The 26288-nt window shown below is 31.0% G+C and overlaps 3 protein-coding genes across 3 annotated transcripts; all 3 read right to left on the reverse strand.

Annotated features, from left to right (window-relative positions):
• Nucleotides 1-7307: 7307 nt before the first annotated feature.
• Nucleotides 7308-7904, reverse strand: LOC143197690 (non-structural maintenance of chromosomes element 3 homolog). The gene is made up of 3 exons (XM_076406318.1): nt 7777-7904; nt 7505-7719; nt 7308-7450 (listed from the first exon to the last, which is right to left on the reverse strand). The coding sequence occupies exons 1-3, from the start codon at nt 7799-7801 to the stop codon at nt 7340-7342; spliced, it is 351 nt and encodes a 116-aa protein (XP_076262433.1). The 5' UTR covers nt 7802-7904; the 3' UTR covers nt 7308-7339.
• An 8276-nt stretch (nt 7905-16180) lies between these two features.
• Nucleotides 16181-17182, reverse strand: LOC143197386 (non-structural maintenance of chromosomes element 3 homolog). Its single transcript, XM_076405768.1, has 4 exons — nt 16924-17182; nt 16650-16866; nt 16378-16592; nt 16181-16323 (listed from the first exon to the last, which is right to left on the reverse strand). The coding sequence occupies exons 1-4, from the start codon at nt 17155-17157 to the stop codon at nt 16213-16215; spliced, it is 777 nt and encodes a 258-aa protein (XP_076261883.1). The 5' UTR covers nt 17158-17182; the 3' UTR covers nt 16181-16212.
• Nucleotides 17183-25088: 7906 nt separating this feature from the next.
• LOC143197387 (non-structural maintenance of chromosomes element 3 homolog) lies at nt 25089-25705 on the reverse strand. The gene is made up of 3 exons (XM_076405769.1): nt 25558-25705; nt 25286-25500; nt 25089-25231 (listed from the first exon to the last, which is right to left on the reverse strand). Exons 1-3 carry the CDS (start codon nt 25703-25705, stop codon nt 25121-25123), a joined length of 474 nt encoding a protein of 157 aa, XP_076261884.1. The 3' UTR covers nt 25089-25120.
• Between the last annotated feature and the right edge of the window lie 583 nt (nt 25706-26288).

Genomic DNA, 26288 nt, shown 5'->3' on the forward strand with positions numbered 1-26288 from the left:
GCGAGACGTATTCCTTCACGTACTAACTTTAAAAAAGAAAAAAAAAACATTACTGAATACTATTAATATATCTATAATACTTACATTTTAAAGGAAGTGGAGTTACTTTTATATTTGAATGTTCTGAGATGAATTGCTATTTTTAAACAATATACTAAATACATATAAACAATACAATACAACTTAAACTAAACATGTATTACTATGTGATATATAACATGTATTACAATAACCATGAATTAAAAATGATCGCACAATAACTACTAGAGCTTTTTAAAATAAAATTAATGCTTTATTTATTATCGGACAGAAATATTTTCTAACAAAAACCGAGGGTGTTAGATACACACCAAAAAGTCAATCAAAAGAAATATTACCTATTACTTATTTGTCATTCACAATTTTAATTTTTTACGCTATTACATTAACAATCTTGAAAAATATCGTTCCAAAGTGTTGCTATATTAATATACAATATATTTTTATTTAGAAGCAAACTACCAAAAAAATCATAAAACTAAATATATTATATATAAATCTAGGAAAGCATAAATTCGGTATACATTTTTGTCAAGGTCGCGCCTAGGACGACAGAGTCAGAACGTTAAAAAGCAGTCGAATGAAACTAGTAGAACCGAAAATAGTAACTAAAAGTACACGACTCAAAAACAGTCGATAGTAAAAAGTAATACAATCAGTCGAACCGAAACTAGCGACTGATTAGCCATAGTTCCCAACGCTAATTATGTTCTAATAAAAAAGTGCATTTCCTTACTGCCCCAACTAAAATTGAATTAGTGTTGGTAACTATCGAATAAAAACAGTCGATTCGACCACTATTTTTTAAGTTAATCATGTTTCTCCCATAATAAAGTTAAGTGAGTAATTTAAAAATGATGTTACTAACATTTGTCTTAAAAATATCTTCAATATATGCCCGAAAATATATTTGATTTATAATAATCATTGAAGTAATTTACGTCTGCATATTAAAGTATACGCAAAATATATCATGAGCTAACACTTACTAACCATTTTCAAATTCCATTTAATAAAACCTAAGTATTGAAAAATTTAAAATTTATACATTATAACAAAGGCGTCATAAGTGAGATTATTTTTAAAATTGTAGAATAACAATCAGCGCACCTAAAAGCAAATATACATATATATTCTTATTCTTCCCTTTTATATAATAAACATAAATATGGAATATTCAATGAAGTAAAAACTGTTCGTATATTAAAAACTTTTAGTTTAATTTCTTCTAGTAATTTGATATACGTAAAATATTATCATAACAATTAAAATATACAACACTACTGTCTCTGAAGGTGATTTGATCGGTGGTACGAAAATGTTTCAATACATCAAGAATCAAGATTTCAGTTCACCATCAACCATTCCTGCACATTAAAAATACATTATAAACAAAATCAGTTCTAGAGCATTACCTTACCCCACGGTATTTTGATTTTTTTCATATAAAAACCATAAATCTTCACATTAAAAGCACAAATCAAATTAAATGCACTGTTATCCTGTTATTATTAAAGAAACCGAATAATAACGTTAAAAAGCAGCAATAGAACTGACATAACACAAAATAAACCCAATATTTAATTCAAATAAAACCTAGAATAGAGCGGAAAAAACGTTTAGAGTGGGGAGTTGAGAATTAAAGTGATATATGCAACCAATCCTACAAGCTAAAGGAAATGGCGTGAATTTCAATAATAAAAAAATCATGCTAAATGTCAAATCAACAAAATCAAAATACATGCACATTTATATCGTTTATCCTGATAAAACCTACCATTAACTTGACCCCTTATTACTTGACTCATTATATCCTGACCCCGACCCTTCTACAAAACCCTGTATCATTTATCCATAATTTTTGATTCATTATAATGAAGTATTTGGTAGATAAATCATATGAGAAATAAGGGAATTTTTTAAATTTGCTCATACATTCTGCAACCATACATATCACAAATTAATAGTTATAAAAAAGTTTATTTATTTTATAAAATATTTTTTCATGATAAACGATTTAATAGCTGGCTTAGTTGCCGCAGTAGTAAAGGCGACAGGATGGTCCCCCTGTTGCGATAGTCGCGAGTTCGAATTCTGCTGGGGCATGTAAGTAAATTTGTGATGTTTGTGAATGCCCTTAGGTAAGAGTACAAAATCCGACAAGGAAAATGATCCCAGTCACGCCAGTAACCAGGCTGGGTAAGACGGGATGTCTTCTGGGATAATTTCTAAGTTGGCCACTCGCCAGTCAGTAGGCTTAATAATAAACTAACTTTAAAAAAGACAAGAAAAAAAAATTACTGTATAGTATTATAATAATTACATGCAATAACATGCAATTTATAATTTAATTTTAAACGAAGTAGTATTACTTTTATATTTGAATGTTCTGTGGATCTGTAAAAAAGAATGGAATTTTTCTATGAAATGGAATAATACCCCACAAATATTTTATTGTATTTTAATATGTTAATTGATATTTTTAAATATGTCCGCGGCCAGAAAACATATCGATAGAAAATAATTTTAAAAAATCAATATATGGGAGGAAAAAAAATACCGAAATCTTTAGTGCAATAACTACGGTATTAAAAAAAATAAACCAATATAAACCAAATCAATAGATTAGCCAAAATTATCTATATTTTTACTAATAATATCGATAGTTTTTATCAAGAATATCGAATTTTTTTTACCCCCTACAGCTCTATATTATTATGTTAAGGTTAGTTCTAGTGTGTTTCCCCGGTTATATATGTTTTCTCTTTATATTATTTGAGTATGATTTGCTTTAATTGTATACTACTATTATTTTCCTTGTTAAGCTTAAGTTATGGATTGTTATTAAATGATATAAAAATATTTTTGGCGACAGGGACTCTATTGTTGGTAAATAGCAATGTTTATAGTTAATTCACTGGTATAAAAGGATCTATATCTGGGACGCTTTTAACTTTGAAGAATAATAGATACCTCATCGTGGTATCTTTATTCGGAAACGTGGAAAAATAATCCCTCTGTGCCAGAAACAAACCGAGTTTTAGGTTTGACTAGTGAACCAGCAGAAGACAAATCCGCATTAAGTTCTAGTCACGAATTGCTGAATGTAATGATATTACATTTTCATATGAATTAATTAACGAAGAGGTATATTAATGTGAAATTATTAGATGCAATTATATATCAAAAATTTCATTGACCTCTGCACAATACAGTTTTTACCATCGCTTTCTATTTAGGAAATGAAAATTAAGCAGTGGATGGTAAAAGCTTGAAGAATGCTCAAAGGAAAGCTGCACAGAGGGCTCTGAAAAATACAGAATATCAACATCATTCTTTGAAGATCAAAAAGAGTGAAAAGAACCTGAAGAAACACCTGTAGCTTTACTAAACAATTTAGCATTAAAGGTAAGGATGTCTGTACAATACTCTATAATTAATGATATTTTGGTATTCAATATTGTTTAGTTAAATATAGACATATAAATAAGGTGCCTTTTAGGAACAAATAGAAGGCAAGACTGCATCACCAGACATTTCAGAGAAAAAATCTTATTTGCATAAAATGAATGACACGGTTCATTTTAATGATACTCTTCATGTTAGAAGAAATGATTCTGACACGAAGGGACCTTTCAAAGTCCATTTTAACGTCAACGACGTCAAATTTTATGGAGAGGCGCAAACGATAAAAAATGCTCGTAATGAAGCTGCATTGCAAGCTCTAAATTATATTAACAAAACAAGGAGGAGTTCTCATTTGAAGCAATGGGTAGACAATTTATTATAGAAAATGATGATTAGATAACTTACCTTTATTTCAGGTAATTGCAAAGAACAAAATCAAATGATAAAATTACCCATTTTTATTGTGTATGAAGCTGCTCAAAAACGTAATTTGGAGGTTAACTTGGAGATAGTCTGGGCCAGCCCATAAGAAATCATTTACAACAAAATGCACGGTTGATGATTTAGAAGTCGCTGGATCAGGAAGATCGAAAAAGGATCGCTTCTGAAAATGTTACCTGGTTTAGTGAATATTCCTGAGATTGAAGGGTAAACACACAAACAGCAAGAAAACTCTAAAACTCCTCTCCAGCAACCAACAAAGTCCAAAAATAAAAATAGGAAAACAAAATTGTAGACTATTTTCGATATGATTGATAGAATGTTTGACAATGTGGTAGATTTTGACAACGGTCTTATTGGTAAAGTACAAGGCATGTCAGAGGTAATTTAAATTAGTTTTTATGATATCAAGTGTATTTTTATAGTCTATTTTCAGGATGATGCCAATTCCAACAAATCTTAAAATTAGGTCACCTTTTAAACTTAGAAGTACAATATACTGAGTTCCTTGAGAATGAACAACACTACGCAGTCTTATGATTGGGAACAATATAAGCTTTTGTAAGAAATTATTGATACAGAGTTTTTTAAAGCCTTTTTCCTTACATTATTATTTAGATGTGCTTGGGTGAAGGCGTAAATATCAAAAATTCTCGTGACCTAGTAGCTAAATATGGATTGAATGTGCTCTATTAACTAGGATTACTAGATAAATTTTTCGAAAATTCCACAGATGTCAGGTAATTTTATTTGGTTTAAATTCGCTCGGCAACCCAAAAAACAAATTTCTACAATCTTGTCAAATGTCTGTTTCTAAACAATCGGTCTTGCCGTATCATTTTTATTTTCCCACAATCTTATTACAGATGAAAATACACTTATTTAATATTGTAGTAATATTTTGGACATAGAATTATTCCAAGATTGATATATAGGAGACAATCAACATAGAAGATGAGAAAAAGGATTCTGAACTGTGACTTTATGTGTTATTTAGTATTATATTTATGTTATAAGACCGATTTTCATAAAATTACATTTATAGATATAAGTTACTTTGTTGGCAAAGGTTAATAAATAAAAATTGCACTGAGCTCAGTTTATTTTGATATATTTTGTTTGAACCTCTGAGTTGGACTTTGATTTTTTGAGTAAGGTATTTCTGTTACCTTTAATTATACAATTCCCTGTTAAAATAAAAGAAAATGAGTTTGCATTTAGGGAATTCGTTGAAAATATCTAAAATTTCATTTTAATTCGGAATATTTAATTAATTTGTCGAAAATAAATTTTATAAGATATTTTAAATTTTATAGCTTAAAATGATTATATGTAATGATACAATTATTGTCTGGAGCTTTATTTTATTTATAGTATATTGTGAAGTAACCTTTGAACTCTTAAATATAACTAATCATTTTTCTAGTCCAGCAGTTGGTTTAAATAGGAATATATTCGGATCAATTTTCTAAGATAACACACTATATTTCATTCATCCAAGAGAAGAAGATCCAAGATGGAAAGGTAATTTTAATATAAAATGCACTATGATTCAGCTGTTTTTTCATTAAAACATAATTTATTCTATATTATTGCTATAATAATAAATAAAAAAGGTTCTATTTTTAACAACTACCATTTAAGTAAGAAAAGAAGACATCGTTATCCCGTAGATTAATATTGGTAATTTGAGTGACATATTAAGAAAATTGTACAATATATATTATTATGAATTAAACATTATATAACCAATTATTTTATTGATATCATTTTTATTATTTTACCTGTCTGTCTATAAGTCTGATTATAAATATGCATAGAATTTGTCCGTATTAAAACAAAAAAATTGTTTCAAAGAGACTTGGCTTTGGCTTTATTCCTGTTACAGTCTGTTAATTCTTCCTCAATAGTCTGAAAAAATATATGCCCAGCTTAAAACACTATTTTTTTCTACCACTTTAAGTATCTACACTATTTAAATTTATAATATATATTCTTCACAATTTCTGTCTGACATGTCATGCTAAAATTATTACTTACCTTGAAAGGATTAATTTTTCTTAAATTACACATTCTAGATGTAAACTGATATTCTGATAGTCGGCGATGGTGCAACTGGAATAAGCGCGACTATACGAGCCAAACAACTGTTGGACGCGGAAGGGAAGAAAATCAGGGTCGGTGGAATCGAAGTCATAGCACACTTGATCGGTGGTCTATACGGAACATAGATTTTTAGGTAATCATCGTCGAGAAGGCCCCATAAATGGGACTGGAAAGAGAAGGGCGCGCCTCTGAACACTCCCCTAACGGAGGATAAGTTCGGTCTATTAACTAGCACCGGTAGGATTCCGGTACCAGCCCTGCCAGGTTGGATTCTTTGTCTTAAATCGATTTATATATTGAATAAATGATATTTCGTCAGGAACTCCGATGTTTAATCACGGGAACTATATCGTCCCGCTGGGACACGTTATTCAGTGGTTGGGAGAGCAAGCTGAGGCAGTGGGCCCGGGTTATGCACCTTCCGAAGTCCTGTACAACGATGACGGGAGCGTTAAAGATATCGCGACGAATGATTCAAACATAAACCGGATGCGCGGAGCACACCATCGGCTGGCCCTTGGATAAGAACACCTACGGAGGATCCTTTCTGTATCATTTAACGACGAGGTATCCCTGATCGCCGTCGGGTTTGGATTACATCAATCTGTACCTGAGCCCGTACAAGGAATTCCAAAAGAACTGAATATCCAAAGATCGGTAATGCGGTAATGTTCGTTTCTTCGCAGGTTCAAACACCATCCGTTCATAAAGCATCACTTCGAAGACGGCAATAGGATCTCACCAGGGCACCGGCAGTTTACACAGTATCCCCAATCTCACTTTTCCTGGAGGATGCTTAGTAGTAGCTTTGCCACGGGTTTTATTACCTTGCCGAAAGTTAGTTAAAAGGATTGTACCTAATGAAAAATTAGAGCATTACACAAAAATAAGTTTTTTTTTATTAATGAATTGTTTAAAAGTTCATAAAATAATCACCCAAATGTCATCAAAACACAACTGGAATCTTTTAAAGTCAACTAAAAGCGTACATATAGTGTATAACACAAATTATGTTATGCAACACTTTAAACTCGCAAAATCCTGTCAAACGAAACTTAGGCATCTTCGACGGACTCGAAGATTGTTATTGTCCCGCTGGTGTGTATGAGTTTGTGCCACTCGATTCTGGAGAGGGCCATCCACCGTAAGACGTGCAACATCAAGGACCCCAGCCAGAATAACTGGGTGGTCCCAGAAGGAGGTCGCGGCCCAGCTTACAACGCAATGTAAGGACCAATGAGATTTAACATTTTCCTATATCTTTTTATTTATATTGTATTAGTTAAGAAGATACAATTTTTGTATACAAATAAACTTTATATTGTAGTTCTACCAGTATCGGTGACTAGCTTGATTCATCCCTTGTTTCTTCCTTTAGCTCTTCTCTTTCTTTGAACTGATTCTCGGCCGCTCTGTAATGTTCTGGCCAGTCTTTTGGTTGCTTATTTCCATACATCTGTAAATCAATAATAACCTGACAATGTGCTTATAAGTCAACTGAAATAGTTACCTCACACACGAACTGTAAAACCTTCATCTTTGAGATTTCAATTTCAGCTCGAATCCCCCATTGGAAAGTTTGTATTTTCGTTTTCTCATCAAACTCACAGTGAAGGTAATAATTCTTTATCAAGGTTTCTCTTATATATTCTTTGACTTTACCGAAAAATGGATGCTCAACTTCTACATCAATATCCAAGGACTTCAGGAAACTATAAAGGGATTCTGAAATAATAAATCAACAATATAAAAACAATAAAGGAATGGTATCGTAGAGCTCACTGTCTGATACTGGCGCGTTTGTCATAAATATATGGGATAAAATTAATAGAGTCAGTATCTTGTGAGCAGCATTTGGTACATTTGAACCAGTTTCATAACTAGAAACACATTCTTCCTCTTCATCGGAATAATTTACAGGAGGCAACATACTAATTAAAAAATAAATTTTTTTTTTCATTTTTACATCATCATATTCAGTAAGTGTGTAACCATATACCTAAAAATGTATGCAAAACAATATCAACAACATCCATATAACAATAATAATACCAACATTTTCCAGAACCTTAATTGCTTGTTGTATAACACTATCCACGCATTGGCCCTTTTTGTGAATTACATTTTGATTTAATTCGGATCTGGTATAAAATGAATTTTCGTCAGCTTTAAGAATAATGTACCTGACTACATCATTGATTATATTTTCTGTATTTTGATCCGGTACGTCTGGATCAGTCTGTGATTTGGTTTTTTGAGACCCGCTAACTGATCTTCGCTTCTTCGACATTTTTACGACTTGAAGAACTTTAAAATCGTGTATCAGCTATCTCCATACAGCACTATCAACACAAAAATTTAAATAACTAGCCGCTAGGGATGCAGAAAAAATATCGATATTTTTTTGTCGATATATCGATATTTTTTAGATGATATAATTTCAGAAGATTAAGTACAATTAAAAAAAACTTTCAAATCGGAACTTACTTTTAAACGTTTAGTGAATTCTGGTACTTAATTTTAATGGTTTATCAAAAATACCGTTATTCCTTAAGAGTTTTAGAAAAAAATATTTTTTAGGCTAATATTTGACTACGTTTATTTTCAATTAAAAATATACATACATTTTTTTGTAAAATATCGATATATCTTATACTTATTGCAAAAAATATATATATTTTTTCCTTCGACATATCGATATTTTTTGTGGCCAACATGCCTACTAACCACTACAAAATATGCAAAATCTAATGCACGGCTTGGCTTTTTATTTTAATTCTTAATGTCAGACGAGTATGTTCGATCCCTTTCCTATATAAATTGTAAGAGAGGAAAGGACGGATATAATTGCTTGGAGCAATTAATTTAATATTTGCTTATATTTTACAACCTTAGTATACGCGAGACGTATTCCTTCACGTACTAACTTTAAAAAAGAAAAAGAAAAAGATTACTGAATACTATTAATATATCTATAATACTTACATTTTAAAGGAAGTGGAGTTACTTTTATATTTGAATGTTCTGAGATGAATTGCTATTTTTAAACAATATACTAAATAAATATAAACAATACAATACAACTTAAACTAAACATGTATTACTATGTGATATATAACATGTATTACAATAACCATGAATTAAAAATGATCGCACAATAACTACTAGAGCTTTTTAAAATAAAATTAATGCTTTATTTATTATCGGACAGAAATATTTTCTAACAAAAACCGAGGGTGTTAGATACACACCAAAAAGTCAATCAAAAGAAATATTACCTATTACTTATTTGTCATTCACAATTTTAATTTTTTACCCTATTACATTAACAATCTTGAAAAATATCGTTCCAAAGTGTTGCTATATTAATATACAATATATTTTTATTTAGAAGCAAACTACCAAAAAAATCATAAAACTAAATATATTATATATAAATCTAGGAAAGCATATATTCGGTATACATTTTTGTCAAGGTCGCGCCTAGGACGACAGAGTCAGAACGTTAAAAAGCAGTCGAATGAAACTAGTAGAACCGAAAATAGTAACTAAAAGTACACGACTCAAAAACAATCGATAGTAAAAAGTAATACAATCAGTCGAACCGAAACTAGCGACTGATTAGCCATAGTTCCCAACGCTAATTATGTTCTAATAAAAAAGTGCATTTCCTTACTGCCCCAACTAAAATTGAATTAGTGTTGGTAACTATCGAATAAAAACAGTCGATTCGACCACTATTTTTTAAGTTAATCATGTTTCTCCCATAATAAAGTTAAGTGAGTAATTTAAAAATGATGTTACTAACATTTGTCTTAAAAATATCTTCAATATATGCCCGAAAATATATTTGATTTATAATAATCATTGAAGTAATTTACGTCTGCATATTAAAGTATACGCAAAATATATCATGAGCTAACACTTACTAACCATTTTCAAATTCCATTTAATAAAACCTAAGTATTGAAAAATTTAAAATTTATACATTATAACAAAGGCGTCATAAGTGAGATTATTTTTAAAATTGTAGAATAACAATCAGCGCACCTAAAAGCAAATATACATATATATTCTTATTCTTCCCTTTTATATAATAAACATAAATATGGAATATTCAATGAAGTAAAAACTGTTCGTATATTAAAAACTTTTAGTTTAATTTCTTCTAGTAATTTGATATACGTAAAATATTATCATAACAATTAAAATATACAACACTACTGTCTCTGAAGGTGATTTGATCGGTGGTACGAAAATGTTTCAATACATCAAGAATCAAGATTTCAGTTCACCATCAACCATTCCTGCATATTAAAAATACATTATAAACAAAATCAGTTTTAGAGCATTACCTTACCCCACGGTATTTTGATTTTTTTCATATAAAAACCATAAATCTTCACATTAAAAGCACAAATCAAATTAAATGCACTGTTATCCTGTTATTATTAAAGAAACTGAATAATAACGTTAAAAAGCAGCAATAGAACTGACATAACACAAAATAAACCCAATATTTAATTCAAATAAAACCTAGAATAGAGCGGAAAAAACGTTTAGAGTGGGGAGTTGAGAATTAAAGTGATATATGCAACCAATCCTACAAGCTAAAGGAAATGGCGTGAATTTCAATAATAAAAAAATCATGCTAAATGTCAAATCAACAAAATCAAAATACATGCACATTTATATCGTTTATCCTGATAAAACCTACCATTAACTTGACCCCTTATTACTTGACTCATTATATCCTGACCCCGACCCTTCTACAAAACCCTGTATCATTTATCCATAATTTTTGATTCATTATAATGAAGTATTTGGTAGATAAATCATATGAGAAATAAGGGAATTTTTTAAATTTGCTCATACATTCTGCAACCATACATATCACAAATTAATAGTTATAAAAAAGTTTATTTATTTTATAAAATATTTTTTCATGATAAACGATTTAATAGCTGGCTTAGTTGCCGCAGTAGTAAAGGCGACAGGATGGTCCCCCTGTTGCGATAGTCGCGAGTTCGAATTCTGCTGGGGCATGTAAGTAAATTTGTGATGTTTGTGAATGCCCTTAGATAAGAGTACAAAATCCGACAAGGAAAATGATCCCAGTCACGCCAGTAACCAGGCTGGGTAAGACGGGATGTCTTCTGGGATAATTTCTAAGTTGGCCACTCGCCAGTCAGTAGGCTTAATAATAAACTAACTTTAAAAAAGACAAGAAAAAAAAATTACTGTATAGTATTATAATAATTACATGCAATAACATGCAATTTATAATTTAATTTTAAACGAAGTAGTATTACTTTTATATTTGAATGTTCTGTGGATCTGTAAAAAAGAATGGAATTTTTCTATGAAATGGAATAATACCCCACAAATATTTTATTGTATTTTAATATGTTAATTGATATTTTTAAATATGTCCGCGGCCAGAAAACATATCGATAGAAAATAATTTTAAAAAATCAATATATGGGAGGAAAAAAAATACCGAAATCTTTAGTGCAATAACTACGGTATTAAAAATTACGGATTAGCCAAAATTATCTATATTTTTACTAATAATATCGATAGTTTTTATCAAGAATATCGAAATTTTTTTTACCCCCTACAGCTCTATATTATTATGTTAAGGTTAGTTCTAGTGTGTTTCCCCGGTTATATATGTTTTCTCTTTATATTATTTGAGTATGATTTGCTTTAATTGTATACTACTATTATTTTCCTTGTTAAGCTTAAGTTATGGATTGTTATTAAATGATATAAAAATATTTTTGGCGACAGGGACTCTATTGTTGGTAAATAGCAATGTTTATAGTTAATTCACTGGTATAAAAGGATCTATATCTGGGACGCTTTTAACTTTGAAGAATAATAGATACCTCATCGTGGTATCTTTATTCGGAAACGTGGAAAAATAATCCCTCTGTGCCAGAAACAAACCGAGTTTTAGGTTTGACTAGTGAACCAGCAGAAGACAAATCCGCATTAAGTTCTAGTCACGAATTGCTGAATGTAATGATATTACATTTTCATATGAATTAATTAACGAAGAGGTATATTAATGTGAAATTATTAGATGCAATTATATATCAAAAATTTCATTGACCTCTGCACAATACAGTTTTTACCATCGCTTTCTATTTAGGAAATGAAAATTAAGCAGTGGATGGTAAAAGCTTGAAGAATGCTCAAAGGAAAGCTGCACAGAGGGCTCTGAAAAATACAGAATATCAACATCATTCTTTGAAGATTCAAAAGAGTGAAAAGAACCTGAAGAAACACCTGTAGCTTTACTAAACAATTTAGCATTAAAGGTAAGGATGTCTGTACAATACTCTATAATTAATGATATTTTGGTATTCAATATTGTTTAGTTAAATATAGACATATAAATAAGGTGCCTTTTAGGAACAAATAGAAGGCAAGACTGCATCACCAGACATTTCAGAGAAAAAATCTTATTTGCATAAAATGAATGACACGGTTCATTTTAATGATACTCTTCATGTTAGAAGAAATGATTCTGACACGAAGGGACCTTTCAAAGTCCATTTTAACGTCAACGACGTCAAATTTTATGGAGAGGCGCAAACGATAAAAAATGCTCGTAATGAAGCTGCATTGCAAGCTCTAAATTATATTAACAAAACAAGGAGGAGTTCTCATTTGAAGCAATGGGTAGACAATTTATTATAGAAAATGATGATTAGATAACTTACCTTTATTTCAGGTAATTGCAAAGAACAAAATCAAATGATAAAATTACCCATTTTTATTGTGTATGAAGCTGCTCAAAAACGTAATTTGGAGGTTAACTTGGAGATAGTCTGGGCCAGCCCATAAGAAATCATTTACAACAAAATGCACGGTTGATGATTTAGAAGTCGCTGGATCAGGAAGATCGAAAAAGGATCGCTTCTGAAAATGTTACCTGGTTTAGTGAATATTCCTGAGATTGAAGGGTAAACACACAAACAGCAAGAAAACTCTAAAACTCCTCTCCAGCAACCAACAAAGTCCAAAAATAAAAATAGGAAAACAAAATTGTAGACTATTTTCGATATGATTGATAGAATGTTTGACAATGTGGTAGATTTTGACAACGGTCTTATTGGTAAAGTACAAGGCAGGTCAGAGGTAATTTAAATTAGTTTTTATGATATCAAGTGTATTTTTATAGTCTATTTTCAGGATGATGCCAATTCCAACAAATCTTAAAATTAGGTCACCTTTTAAACTTAGAAGTACAATATACTGAGTTCCTTGAGAATGAACAACACTACGCAGTCTTATGATTGGGAACAATATAAGCTTTTGTAAGAAATTATTGATACAGAGTTTTTTAAAGCCTTTTTCCTTACATTATTATTTAGATGTGCTTGGGTGAAGGCGTAAATATCAAAAATTCTCGTGACCTAGTAGCTAAATATGGATTGAATGTGCTCTATTAACTAGGATTACTAGATAAATTTTTCGAAAATTCCACAGATGTCAGGTAATTTTATTTGGTTTAAATTCGCTCGGCAACCCAAAAAACAAATTTCTACAATCTTGTCAAATGTCTGTTTCTAAACAATCGGTCTTGCCGTATCATTTTTATTTTCCCACAATCTTATTACAGATGAAAATACACTTATTTAATATTGTAGTAATATTTTGGACATAGAATTATTCCAAGATTGATATATAGGAGACAATCAACATAGAAGATGAGAAAAAGGATTCTGAACTGTGACTTTATGTGTTATTTAGTATTATATTTATGTTATAAGACCGATTTTCATAAAATTACATTTATAGATATAAGTTACTTTGTTGGCAAAGGTTAATAAATAAAAATTGCACTGAGCTCAGTTTATTTTGATATATTTTGTTTGAACCTCTGAGTTGGATTTTGATTTTTTGAGTAAGGTATTTCTGTTACCTTTAATTATACAATTCCCTGTTAAAATAAAAGAAAATGAGTTTGCATTTAGGGAATTCGTTGAAAATATCTAAAATTTCATTTTAATTCGGAATATTTAATTAATTTGTCGAAAATAAATTTTATAAGATATTTTAAATTTTATAGCTTAAAATGATTATATGTAATGATACAATTATTGTCTGGAGCTTTATTTTATTTATAGTATATTGTGAAGTAACCTTTGAACTCTTAAATATAACTAATCATATTTTCTAGTCCAGCAGTTGGGTTAAATAGGAATATATTCGGATCAATTTTCTAAGATAACACACTATATTTCATTCATCCAAGAGAAGAAGATCCAAGATGGAAAGGTAATTTTAATATAAAATGCACTATGATTCAGCTGTTTTTTCATTAAAACATAATTTATTCTATATTATTGCTATAATAATAAATAAAAAAGGTTCTATTTTTAACAACTACCATTTAAGTAAGAAAAGAAGACATCGTTATCCCGTAGATTAATATTGGTAATTTGAGTGACATATTAAGAAAATTGTACAATATATATTATTATGAATTAAACATTATATAACCAATTATTTTATTGATATCATTTTTATTATTTTACCTGTCTGTCTATAAGTCTGATTATAAATATGCATAGAATTTGTCCGTATTAAAACAAAAAAATTGTTTCAAAGAGACTTGGCTTTGGCTTTATTCCTGTTACAGTCTGTTAATTCTTCTTCAATAGTCTGAAAAAATATATGCCCAGCTTAAAACACTATTTTTTTCTACCACTTTAAGTATCTACACTATTTAAATTTATAATATATATTCTTCACAATTTCTGTCTGACATGTCATGCTAAAATTATTACTTACCTTGAAAGGATTAATTTTTCTTAAATTACACATTCTAGATGTAAACTGATATTCTGATAGTCGGCGATGGTGCAACTGGAATAAGCGCGACTATACGAGCCAAACAACTGTTGGACGCGGAAGGGAAGAAAATCAGGGTCGGTGGAATCGAAGTTATAGCACACTTGATCGGTGGTCTATACGGAACATAGATTTTTAGGTAATCATCGTCGAGAAGGCCCCATAAATGGGACTGGAAAGAGAAGGGCGCGCCTCTGAACACTCCCCTAACGGAGGATAAGTTCGGTCTATTAACTAGCACCGGTAGGATTCCGGTACCAGCCCTGCCAGGTTGGATTCTTTGTCTTAAATCGATTTATATATTGAATAAATGATATTTCGTCAGGAACTCCGATGTTTAATCACGGGAACTATATCGTCCCGCTGGGACACGTTATTCAGTGGTTGGGAGAGCAAGCTGAGGCAGTGGGCCCGGGTTATGCACCTTCCGAAGTCCTGTACAACGATGACGGGAGCGTTAAAGATATCGCGACGAATGATTCAAACATAAACCGGATGCGCGGAGCACACCATCGGCTGGCCCTTGGATAAGAACACCTACGGAGGATCCTTTCTGTATCATTTAACGACGAGGTATCCCTGATCGCCGTCGGGTTTGGATTACATCAATCTGTACCTGAGCCCGTACAAGGAATTCCAAAAGAACTGAATATCCAAAGATCGGTAATGCGGTAATGTTCGTTTCTTCGCAGGTTCAAACACCATCCGTTCATAAAGCATCACTTCGAAGACGGCAATAGGATCTCACCAGGGCACCGGCAGTTTTCACAGTATCCCCAATCTCACTTTTCCTGGAGGATGCTTAGTAGTAGCTTTGCCACGGGTTTTATTACCTTGCCGAAAGTTAGTTAAAAGGATTGTACCTAATGAAAAATTAGAGCATTACACAAAAATAAGTTTTTTTTATTAATGAATTGTTTAAAAGTTCATAAAATAATCACCCAAATGTCATCAAAACACAACTGGAATCTTTTAAAGTCAACTAAAAGCGTACATATAGTGTATAACACAAATTATGTTATGCAACACTTTAAACTCGCAAAATCCTGTCAAACGAAACTTAGGCATCTTCGACGGACTCGAAGATTGTTATTGTCCCGCTGGTGTGTATGAGTTTGTGCCACTCGATTCTGGAGAGGGCCATCCACCGTAAGACGTGCAACATCAAGGACCCCAGCCAGAATAACTGGGTGGTCCCAGAAGGAGGTCGCGGCCCAGCTTACAACGCAATGTAAGGACCAATGAGATTTAACATTTTCCTATATCTTTTTATTTATATTGTATTAGTTAAGAAGATACAATTTTTGTATACAAATAAACTTTATATTGTAGTTCTACCAGTATCGGTGACTAGCTTGATTCATCCCTTGTTTCTTCCTTTAGCTCTTCTCTTTCTTTGAACTGATTCTCGGCCGCTCTGTAATGTTCTGGCCAGTCTTTTGGTTGCTTATTTCCATACATCTGTAAATCAATAATAACCTGACAATGTGCTTATAAGTCAACTGAAATAGTTACCTCACACACGAACTGTAAAACCTTCATCTTTGAGATTTCAATTTCAGCTCGAATCCCCCATTGGAAAGTTTGTATTTTCGTTTTCTCATCAAACTCACAGTGAAGGTAATAATTCTTTATCAAGGTTTCTCTTATATATTCTTTGACTTTACCGAAAAATGGATGCTCAACTTCTACATCAATATCCAAGGACTTCAGGAAACTATAAAGGGATTCTGAAATAATAAATCAACAATATAAAAACAATAAAGGAATGGTATCGTAGAGCTCACTGTCTGATACTGGCGCGTTTGTCATAAATATATGGGATAAAATTAATAGAGTCAGTATCTTGTGAGCAGCATTTGGTACATTTGAACCAGTTTCATAACTAGAAACACATTCTTCCTCTTCATCGGAATAATTTACAGGAGGCAACATACTAATTAAAAAATAAATTTTTTTTTTCATTTTTACATCATCATATTCAGTAAGTGTGTAACCATATACCTAAAAATGTATGCAAAACAATATCAACAACATCCATATAACAATAATAATACCAACATTTTCCAGAACCTTAATTGCTTGTTGTATAACACTATCCACGCATTGGCCCTTTTTGTGAATTACATTTTGATTTAATTCGGATCTGGTATAAAATGAATTTTCGTCAGCTTTAAGAATAATGTACCTGACTACATCATTGATTATATTTTCTGTATTTTGATCCGGTACGTCTGGATCAGTCTGTGATTTGGTTTTTTGAGACCCGCTAACTGATCTTCGCTTCTTCGACATTTTTACGACTTGAAGAACTTTAAAATCGTGTATCAGCTATCTCCATACAGCACTATCAACACAAAAATTTAAATAACTAGCCGCTAGGGATGCAGAAAAAATATCGATATTTTTTTGTCGATATATCGATATTTTTTAGATGATATAATTTCAGAAGATTAAGTACAATTAAAAAAAACTTTCAAATCGGAACTTACTTTTAAACGTTTAGTGAATTCTGGTACTTAATTTTAATGGTTTATCAAAAATACCGTTATTCCTTAAGAGTTTTAGAAAAAAATATTTTTTAGGCTAATATTTGACTACGTTTATTTTCAATTAAAAATATACATACATTTTTTTGTAAAATATCGATATATCTTATACTTATTGCAAAAAATATGGATATTTTTTCCTTCGACATATCGATATTTTTTGTGGCCAACATGCCTACTAACCACTACAAAATATGCAAAATCTAATGCACGGCTTGGCTTTTTATTTTAATTCTTAATGTCAGACGAGTATGTTCGATCCCTTTCCTATATAAATTGTAAGAGAGGAAAGGACGGATATAATTGCTTGGAGCAATTAATTTAATATTTGCTTATATTTTACAACCTTAGTATACGCGAGACGTATTCCTTCACGTACTAACTTTAAAAAAGAAAAAGAAAAACATTACTGAATACTATTAATATATCTATAATACTTACATTTTAAAGGAAGTGGAGTTACTTTTATATTTGAATGTTCTGAGATGAATTGCTATTTTTAAACAATATACTAAATAAATATAAACAATACAATACAACTTAAACTAAACATGTATTACTATGTGATATATAACATGTATTACAATAACCATGAATTAAAAATGATCGCACAATAACTACTAGAGCTTTTTAAAATAAAATTAATGCTTTATTTATTATCGGACAGAAATATTTTCTAACAAAAACCGAGGGTGTTAGATACACACCAAAAAGTCAATCAAAAGAAATATTACCTATTACTTATTTGTCATTCACAATTTTAATTTTTTACCCTATTACATTAACAATCTTGAAAAATATCGTTCCAAAGTGTTGCTATATTAATATACAATATATTTTTATTTAGAAGCAAACTACCAAAAAAATCATAAAACTAAATATATTATATATAAATCTAGGAAAGCATATATTCGGTATACATTTTTGTCAAGGTCGCGCCTAGGACGACAGAGTCAGAACGTTAAAAAGCAGTCGAATGAAACTAGTAGAACCGAAAATAGTAACTAAAAGTACACGACTCAAAAACAATCGATAGTAAAAAGTAATACAATCAGTCGAACCGAAACTAGCGACTGATTAGCCATAGTTCCCAACGCTAATTATGTTCTAATAAAAAAGTGCATTTCCTTACTGCCCCAACTAAAATTGAATTAGTGTTGGTAACTATCGAATAAAAACAGTCGATTCGACCACTATTTTTTAAGTTAATCATGTTTCTCCCATAATAAAGTTAAGTGAGTAATTTAAAAATGATGTTACTAACATTTGTCTTAAAAATATCTTCAATATATGCCCGAAAATATATTTGATTTATAATAATCATTGAAGTAATTTACGTCTGCATATTAAAGTATACGCAAAATATATCATGAGCTAACACTTACTAACCATTTTCAAATTCCATTTAATAAAACCTAAGTATTGAAAAATTTAAAATTTATACATTATAACAAAGGCGTCATAAGTGAGATTATTTTTAAAATTGTAGAATAACAATCAGCGCACCTAAAAGCAAATATACATATATATTCTTATTCTTCCCTTTTATATAATAAACATAAATATGGAATATTCAATGAAGTAAAAACTGTTCGTATATTAAAAACTTTTAGTTTAATTTCTTCTAGTAATTTGATATACGTAAAATATTATCATAACAATTAAAATATACAACACTACTGTCTCTGAAGGTGATTTGATCGGTGGTACGAAAATGTTTCAATACATCAAGAATCAAGATTTCAGTTCACCATCAACCATTCCTGCATATTAAAAATACATTATAAACAAAATCAGTTTTAGAGCATTACCTTACCCCACGGTATTTTGATTTTTTTCATATAAAAACCATAAATCTTCACATTAAAAGCACAAATCAAATTAAATGCACTGTTATCCTGTTATTATTAAAGAAACTGAATAATAACGTTAAAAAGCAGCAATAGAACTGACATAACACAAAATAAACCCAATATTTAATTCAAATAAAACCTAGAATAGAGCGGAAAAAACGTTTAGAGTGGGGAGTTGAGAATTAAAGTGATATATGCAACCAATCCTACAAGCTAAAGGAAATGGCGTGAATTTCAATAATAAAAAAATCATGCTAAATGTCAAATCAACAAAATCAAAATACATGCACATTTATATCGTTTATCCTGATAAAACCTACCATTAACTTGACCCCTTATTACTTGACTCATTATATCCTGACCCCGACCCTTCTACAAAACCCTGTATCATTTATCCATAATTTTTGATTCATTATAATGAAGTATTTGGTAGATAAATCATATGAGAAATAAGGGAATTTTTTAAATTTGCTCATACATTCTGCAACCATACATATCACAAATTAATAGTTATAAAAAAGTTTATTTATTTTATAAAATATTTTTTCATGATAAACGATTTAATAGCTGGCTTAGTTGCCGCAGTAGTAAAGGCGACAGGATGGTCCCCCTGTTGCGATAGTCGCGAGTTCGAATTCTGCTGGGGCATGTAAGTAAATTTGTGATGTTTGTGAATGCCCTTAGATAAGAGTACAAAATCCGACAAGGAAAATGATCCCAGTCACGCCAGTAACCAGGCTGGGTAAGACGGGATGTCTTCTGGGATAATTTCTAAGTCAATAGGCTTAATAATAACTCGCCAGTCAATAGGCTTAATAATAAACTAACTTTAAAAAAGACAAGAAAAAAAAATTACTGTATAGTATTATAATAATTACATGCAATAACATGCAATTTATAATTTAATTTTAAACGAAGTAGTATTACTTTTATATTTGAATGTTCTGTGGATCTGTAAAAACGAATGGAATTTTTCTATGAAATGGAATAATACCCCACAAATATTTTATTGTATTTTAATATGTTAATTGATATTTTTAAATATGTCCGCGGCCAGAAAACATATCGATAGAAAATAATTGAAAAAAATCAATATATGGGAGGAAAAAAAATACCGAAATCTTTAGTGCAATAACTACGGTATTAAAAAAAATAAACCAATATAAACCAAATCAATAGATTAGCCAAAATTATCTATATTTTTACTAATAATATCGATAGTTTTTATCAAGAATGTCGAAATTTTTTTTACCCCCTACAGCTCTATATTATTATGTTAAGGTTAGTTCTAGTGTGTTTCCCCGGTTATATATGTTTTCTCTTTATATTATTTGAGTATGATTTGCTTTAATTGTATACTACTATTATTTTCCTTGTTAAGCTTAAGTTATGGATTGTTATTAAATGATATAAAAATATTTTTGGCGACAGGGACTCTATTGTTGGTAAATAGCAATGTTTATAGTTAATTCACTGGTATAAAAGGATCTATATCTGGGACGCTTTTAACTTTGAAGAATAATAGATACCTCATCGTGGTATCTTTATTCGGAAACGTGGAAAAATAATCCCTCTGTGCCAGAAACAAACCGAGTTTTAGGTTTGACTAGTGAACCAGCAGAAGACAAATCCGCATTAAGTTCTAGTCACGAATTGCTGAATGTAATGATATTACATTTTCATATGAATTAATTAACGAAGAGGTATATTAATGTGAAATTATTAGATGCAATTATATATCAAAAATTTCATTGACCTCTGCACAATACAGTTTTTACCATCGCTTTCTATTTAGGAAATGAAAATTAAGCAGTGGATGATAAAAGCTTGAAGAATGCTCAAAGGAAAGCTGCACAGAGGGCTCTGAAAAATACAGAATATCAACATCATTCTTTGAAGATCAAAAAGAGTGAAAAGAACCTGAAGAAACACCTGTAGCTTTACTAAACAATTTAGCATTAAAGGTAGGGATGTCTGTACAATACTCTATAATTAATGATATTTTGGTATTCAATATTGTTTAGTTAAATATAGACATATAAATAAGGTGCCTTTTAGGAACAAATAGAAGGCAAGACTGCATCACCAGACATTTCAGAGAAAAAATCTTATTTGCATAAAATGAATGACACGGTTCATTTTAATGATACTCTTCATGTTAGAAGAAATGATTCTGACACGAAGGGACCTTTCAAAGTCCATTTTAACGTCAACGACGTCAAATTTTATGGAGAGGCGCAAACGATAAAAAATGCTCGTAATGAAGCTGCATTGCAAGCTCTAAATTATATTAACAAAACAAGGAGGAGTTCTCATTTGAAGCAATGGGTAGACAATTTATTATAGAAAATGATGATTAGATAACTTACCTTTATTTCAGGTAATTGCAAAGAACAAAATCAAATGATAAAATTACCCATTTTTATTGTGTATGAAGCTGCTCAAAAACGTAATTTGGAGGTTAACTTGGAGATAGTCTGGGCCAGCCCATAAGAAATCATTTACAACAAAATGCACGGTTGATGATTTAGAAGTCGCTGGATCAGGAAGATCGAAAAAGGATCGCTTCTGAAAATGTTACCTGGTTTAGTGAATATTCCTGAGATTGAAGGGTAAACACACAAACAGCAAGAAAACTCTAAAACTCCTCTCCAGCAACCAACAAAGTCCAAAAATAAAAATAGAAAAACAAAATTGTAGACTATTTTCGATATGATTGATAGAATGTTTGACAATGTGGTAGATTTTGACAACGGTCTTATTGGTAAAGTACAAGGCATGTCAGAGGTAATTTAAATTAGTTTTTATGATATCAAGTGTATTTTTATAGTCTATTTTCAGGATGATGCCAATTCCAACAAATCTTAAAATTAGGTCACCTTTTAAACTTAGAAGTACAATATACTGAGTTCCTTGAGAATGAACAACACTACGCAGTCTTATGATTGGGAACAATATAAGCTTTTGTAAGAAATTATTGATACAGAGTTTTTTAAAGCCTTTTTCCTTACATTATTATTTAGATGTGCTTGGGTGAAGGCGTAAATATCAAAAATTCTCGTGACCTAGTAGCTAAATATGGATTGAATGTGCTCTATTAACTAGGATTACTAGATAAATTTTTCGAAAATTCCACAGATGTCAGGTAATTTTATTTGGTTTAAATTCGCTCGGCAACCCAAAAAACAAATTTCTACAATCTTGTCAAATGTCTGTTTCTAAACAATCGGTCTTGCCGTATCATTTTTATTTTCCCACAATCTTATTACAGATGAAAATACACTTATTTAATATTGTAGTAATATTTTGGACATAGAATTATTCCAAGATTGATATATAGGAGACAATCAACATAGAAGATGAGAAAAAGGATTCTGAACTGTGACTTTATGTGTTATTTAGTATTATATTTATGTTATAAGACCGATTTTCATAAAATTACATTTATAGATATAAGTTACTTTGTTGGCAAAGGTTAATAAATAAAAATTGCACTGAGCTCAGTTTATTTTGATATATTTTGTTTGAACCTCTGAGTTGGACTTTGATTTTTTGAGTAAGGTATTTCTGTTACCTTTAATTATACAATTCCCTGTTAAAATAAAAGAAAATGAGTTTGAATTTAGGGAATTCGTTGAAAATATCTAAAATTTCATTTTAATTCGGAATATTTAATTAATTTGTCGAAAATAAATTTTATAAGATATTTTAAATTTTATAGCTTAAAATGATTATATGTAATGATACAATTATTGTCTGGAGCTTTATTTTATTTATAGTATATTGTGAAGTAACCTTTGAACTCTTAAATATAACTAATCATATTTTCTAGTCCAGCAGTTGGGTTAAATAGGAATATATTCGGATCAATTTTCTAAGATAACACACTATATTTCATTCATCCAAGAGAAGAAGATCCAAGATGGAAAGGTAATTTTAATATAAAATGCACTATGATTCAGCTGTTTTTTCATTAAAACATAATTTATTCTATATTATTGCTATAATAATAAATAAAAAAGGTTCTATTTTTAACAACTACCATTTAAGTAAGAAAAGAAGACATCGTTATCCCGTAGATTAATATTGGTAATTTGAGTGACATATTAAGAAAATTGTACAATATATATTATTATGAATTAAACATTATATAACCAATTATTTTATTGATATCATTTTTATTATTTTACCTGTCTGTCTATAAGTCTGATTATAAATATGCATAGAATTTGTCCGTATTAAAACAAAAAAATTGTTTCAAAGAGACTTGGCTTTGGCTTTATTCCTGTTACAGTCTGTTAATTCTTCTTCAATAGTCTGAAAAAATATATGCCCAGCTTAAAACACTATTTTTTTCTACCACTTTAAGTATCTACACTATTTAAATTTATAATATATATTCTTCACAATTTCTGTCTGACATGTCATGCTAAAATTATTACTTACCTTGAAAGGATTAATTTTTCTTAAATTACACATTCTAGATGTAAACTGATATTCTGATAGTCGGCGATGGTGCAACTGGAATAAGCGCGACTATACGAGCCAAACAACTGTTGGACGCGGAAGGGAAGAAAATCAGGGTCGGTGGAATCGAAGTCATAGCACACTTGATCGGTGGTCTATACGGAACATAGATTTTTAGGTAATCATCGTCGAGAAGGCCCCATAAATGGGACTGGAAAGAGAAGGGCGCGCCTCTGAACACTCCCCTAACGGAGGATAAGTTCGGTCTATTAACTAGCACCGGTAGGATTCCGGTACCAGCCCTGCCAGGTTGGATTCTTTGTCTTAAATCGATTTATATATTGAATAAATGATATTTCGTCAGGAACTCCGATGTTTAATCACGGGAACTATATCGTCCCGCTGGGACACGTTATTCAGTGGTTGGGAGAGCAAGCTGAGGCAGTGGGCCCGGGTTATGCACCTTCCGAAGTCCTGTACAACGATGACGGGAGCGTTAAAGATATCGCGACGAATGATTCAAACATAAACCGGATGCGCGGAGCACACCATCGGCTGGCCCTTGGATAAGAACACCTACGGAGGATCCTTTCTGTATCATTTAACGACGAGGTATCCCTGATCGCAGTCGGGTTTGGATTACATCGATCTGTACCTGAGCCCGTACAAGGAATTCCAAAAGTACTGAATATCCAAAGATCGGTAATGCGGTAATGTTCGTTTCTTCGCAGGTTCAAACACCATCCGTTCATAAAGCATCACTTCGAAGACGGCAATAGGATCTCACCAGGGCACCGGCAGTTTTCACAGTATCCCCAATCTCACTTTTCCTGGAGGATGCTTAGTAGTAGCTTTGCCACGGGTTTTATTACCTTGCCGAAAGTTAGTTAAAAGGATTGTACCTAATGAAAAATTAGAGCATTACACAAAAATAAGTTTTTTTTATTAATGAATTGTTTAAAAGTTCATAAAATAATCACCCAAATGTCATCAAAACACAACTGGAATCTTTTAAAGTCAACTAAAAGCGTACATATAGTGTATAACACAAATTATGTTATGCAACACTTTAAACTCGCAAAATCCTGTCAAACGAAACTTAGGCATCTTCGACGGACTCGAAGATTGTTATTGTCCCGCTGGTGTGTATGAGTTTGTGCCACTCGATTCTGGAGAGGGCCATCCACCGTAAGACGTGCAACATCAAGGACCCCAGCCAGAATAACTGGGTGGTCCCAGAAGGAGGTCGCGGCCCAGCTTACAACGCAATGTAAGGACCAATGAGATTTAACATTTTCCTATATCTTTTTATTTATATTGTATTAGTTAAGAAGATACAATTTTTGTATACAAATAAACTTTATATTGTAGTTCTACCAGTATCGGTGACTAGCTTGATTCATCCCTTGTTTCTTCCTTTAGCTCTTCTCTTTCTTTGAACTGATTCTCGGCCGCTCTGTAATGTTCTGGCCAGTCTTTTGGTTGCTTATTTCCATACATCTGTAAATCAATAATAACCTGACAATGTGCTTATAAGTCAACTGAAATAGTTACCTCACACACGAACTGTAAAACCTTCATCTTTGAGATTTCAATTTCAGCTCGAATCCCCCATTGGAAAGTTTGTATTTTCGTTTTCTCATCAAACTCACAGTGAAGGTAATAATTCTTTATCAAGGTTTCTCTTATATATTCTTTGACTTTACCGAAAAATGGATGCTCAACTTCTACATCAATATCCAAGGACTTCAGGAAACTATAAAGGGATTCTGAAATAATAAATCAACAATATAAAAACAATAAAGGAATGGTATCGTAGAGCTCACTGTCTGATACTGGCGCGTTTGTCATAAATATATGGGATAAAATTAATAGAGTCAGTATCTTGTGAGCAGCATTTGGTACATTTGAACCAGTTTCATAACTAGAAACACATTCTTCCTCTTCATCGGAATAATTTACAGGAGGCAACATACTAATTAAAAAATAAAAATTTTTTTTCATTTTTACATCATCATATTCAGTAAGTGTGTAACCATATACCTAAAAATGTATGCAAAACAATATCAACAACATCCATATAACAATAATAATACCAACATTTTCCAGAACCTTAATTGCTTGTTGTATAACACTATCCACGCATTGGCCCTTTTTGTGAATTACATTTTGATTTAATTCGGATCTGGTATAAAATGAATTTTCGTCAGCTTTAAGAATAATGTACCTGACTACATCATTGATTATATTTTCTGTATTTTGATCCGGTACGTCTGGATCAGTCTGTGATTTGGTTTTTTGAGACCCGCTAACTGATCTTCGCTTCTTCGACATTTTTACGACTTGAAGAACTTTAAAATCGTGTATCAGCTATCTCCATACAGCACTATCAACACAAAAATTTAAATAACTAGCCGCTAGGGATGCAGAAAAAATATCGATATTTTTTTGTCGATATATCGATATTTTTTAGATGATATAATTTCAGAAGATTAAGTACAATTAAAAAAAACTTTCAAATCGGAACTTACTTTTAAACGTTTAGTGAATTCTGGTA

The sequence above is a fragment of the Rhynchophorus ferrugineus genome, unplaced genomic scaffold (assembly GCF_030347505.1).
Source record: "Rhynchophorus ferrugineus isolate W39M unplaced genomic scaffold, kcgeb_rfMv2 rfM5, whole genome shotgun sequence".
Lineage (NCBI taxonomy): Eukaryota > Metazoa > Arthropoda > Insecta > Coleoptera > Curculionidae > Rhynchophorus > Rhynchophorus ferrugineus.

Coding starts and splice junctions, on each gene's coding strand:
- LOC143197690 (XM_076406318.1), bottom strand. CDS start 7,801: ATGACAAACGCGCCAGTATCAGACA. Junction 7,720..7,776: donor AAACGCGCCAGTATCAGACA/GTGAGCTCTACG, acceptor TTATTATTTCAG/AATCCCTTTATAGTTTCCTG. Junction 7,451..7,504: donor TTTTACAGTTCGTGTGTGAG/GTAACTATTTCA, acceptor ATTGATTTACAG/ATGTATGGAAATAAGCAACC.
- LOC143197386 (XM_076405768.1), bottom strand. CDS start 17,157: ATGTCGAAGAAGCGAAGATCAGTTAGCGGGTCTCAAAAAACCAAATCA. Junction 16,867..16,923: donor CAATTAAGGTTCTGGAAAAT/GTTGGTATTATT, acceptor ATACATTTTTAG/GTATATGGTTACACACTTAC. Junction 16,593..16,649: donor AAACGCGCCAGTATCAGACA/GTGAGCTCTACG, acceptor TTATTATTTCAG/AATCCCTTTATAGTTTCCTG.
- LOC143197387 (XM_076405769.1), bottom strand. CDS start 25,705: ATGTTGCCTCCTGTAAATTATTCCGATGAAGAGGAAGAATGTGTTTCT. Junction 25,501..25,557: donor AAACGCGCCAGTATCAGACA/GTGAGCTCTACG, acceptor TTATTATTTCAG/AATCCCTTTATAGTTTCCTG. Junction 25,232..25,285: donor TTTTACAGTTCGTGTGTGAG/GTAACTATTTCA, acceptor ATTGATTTACAG/ATGTATGGAAATAAGCAACC.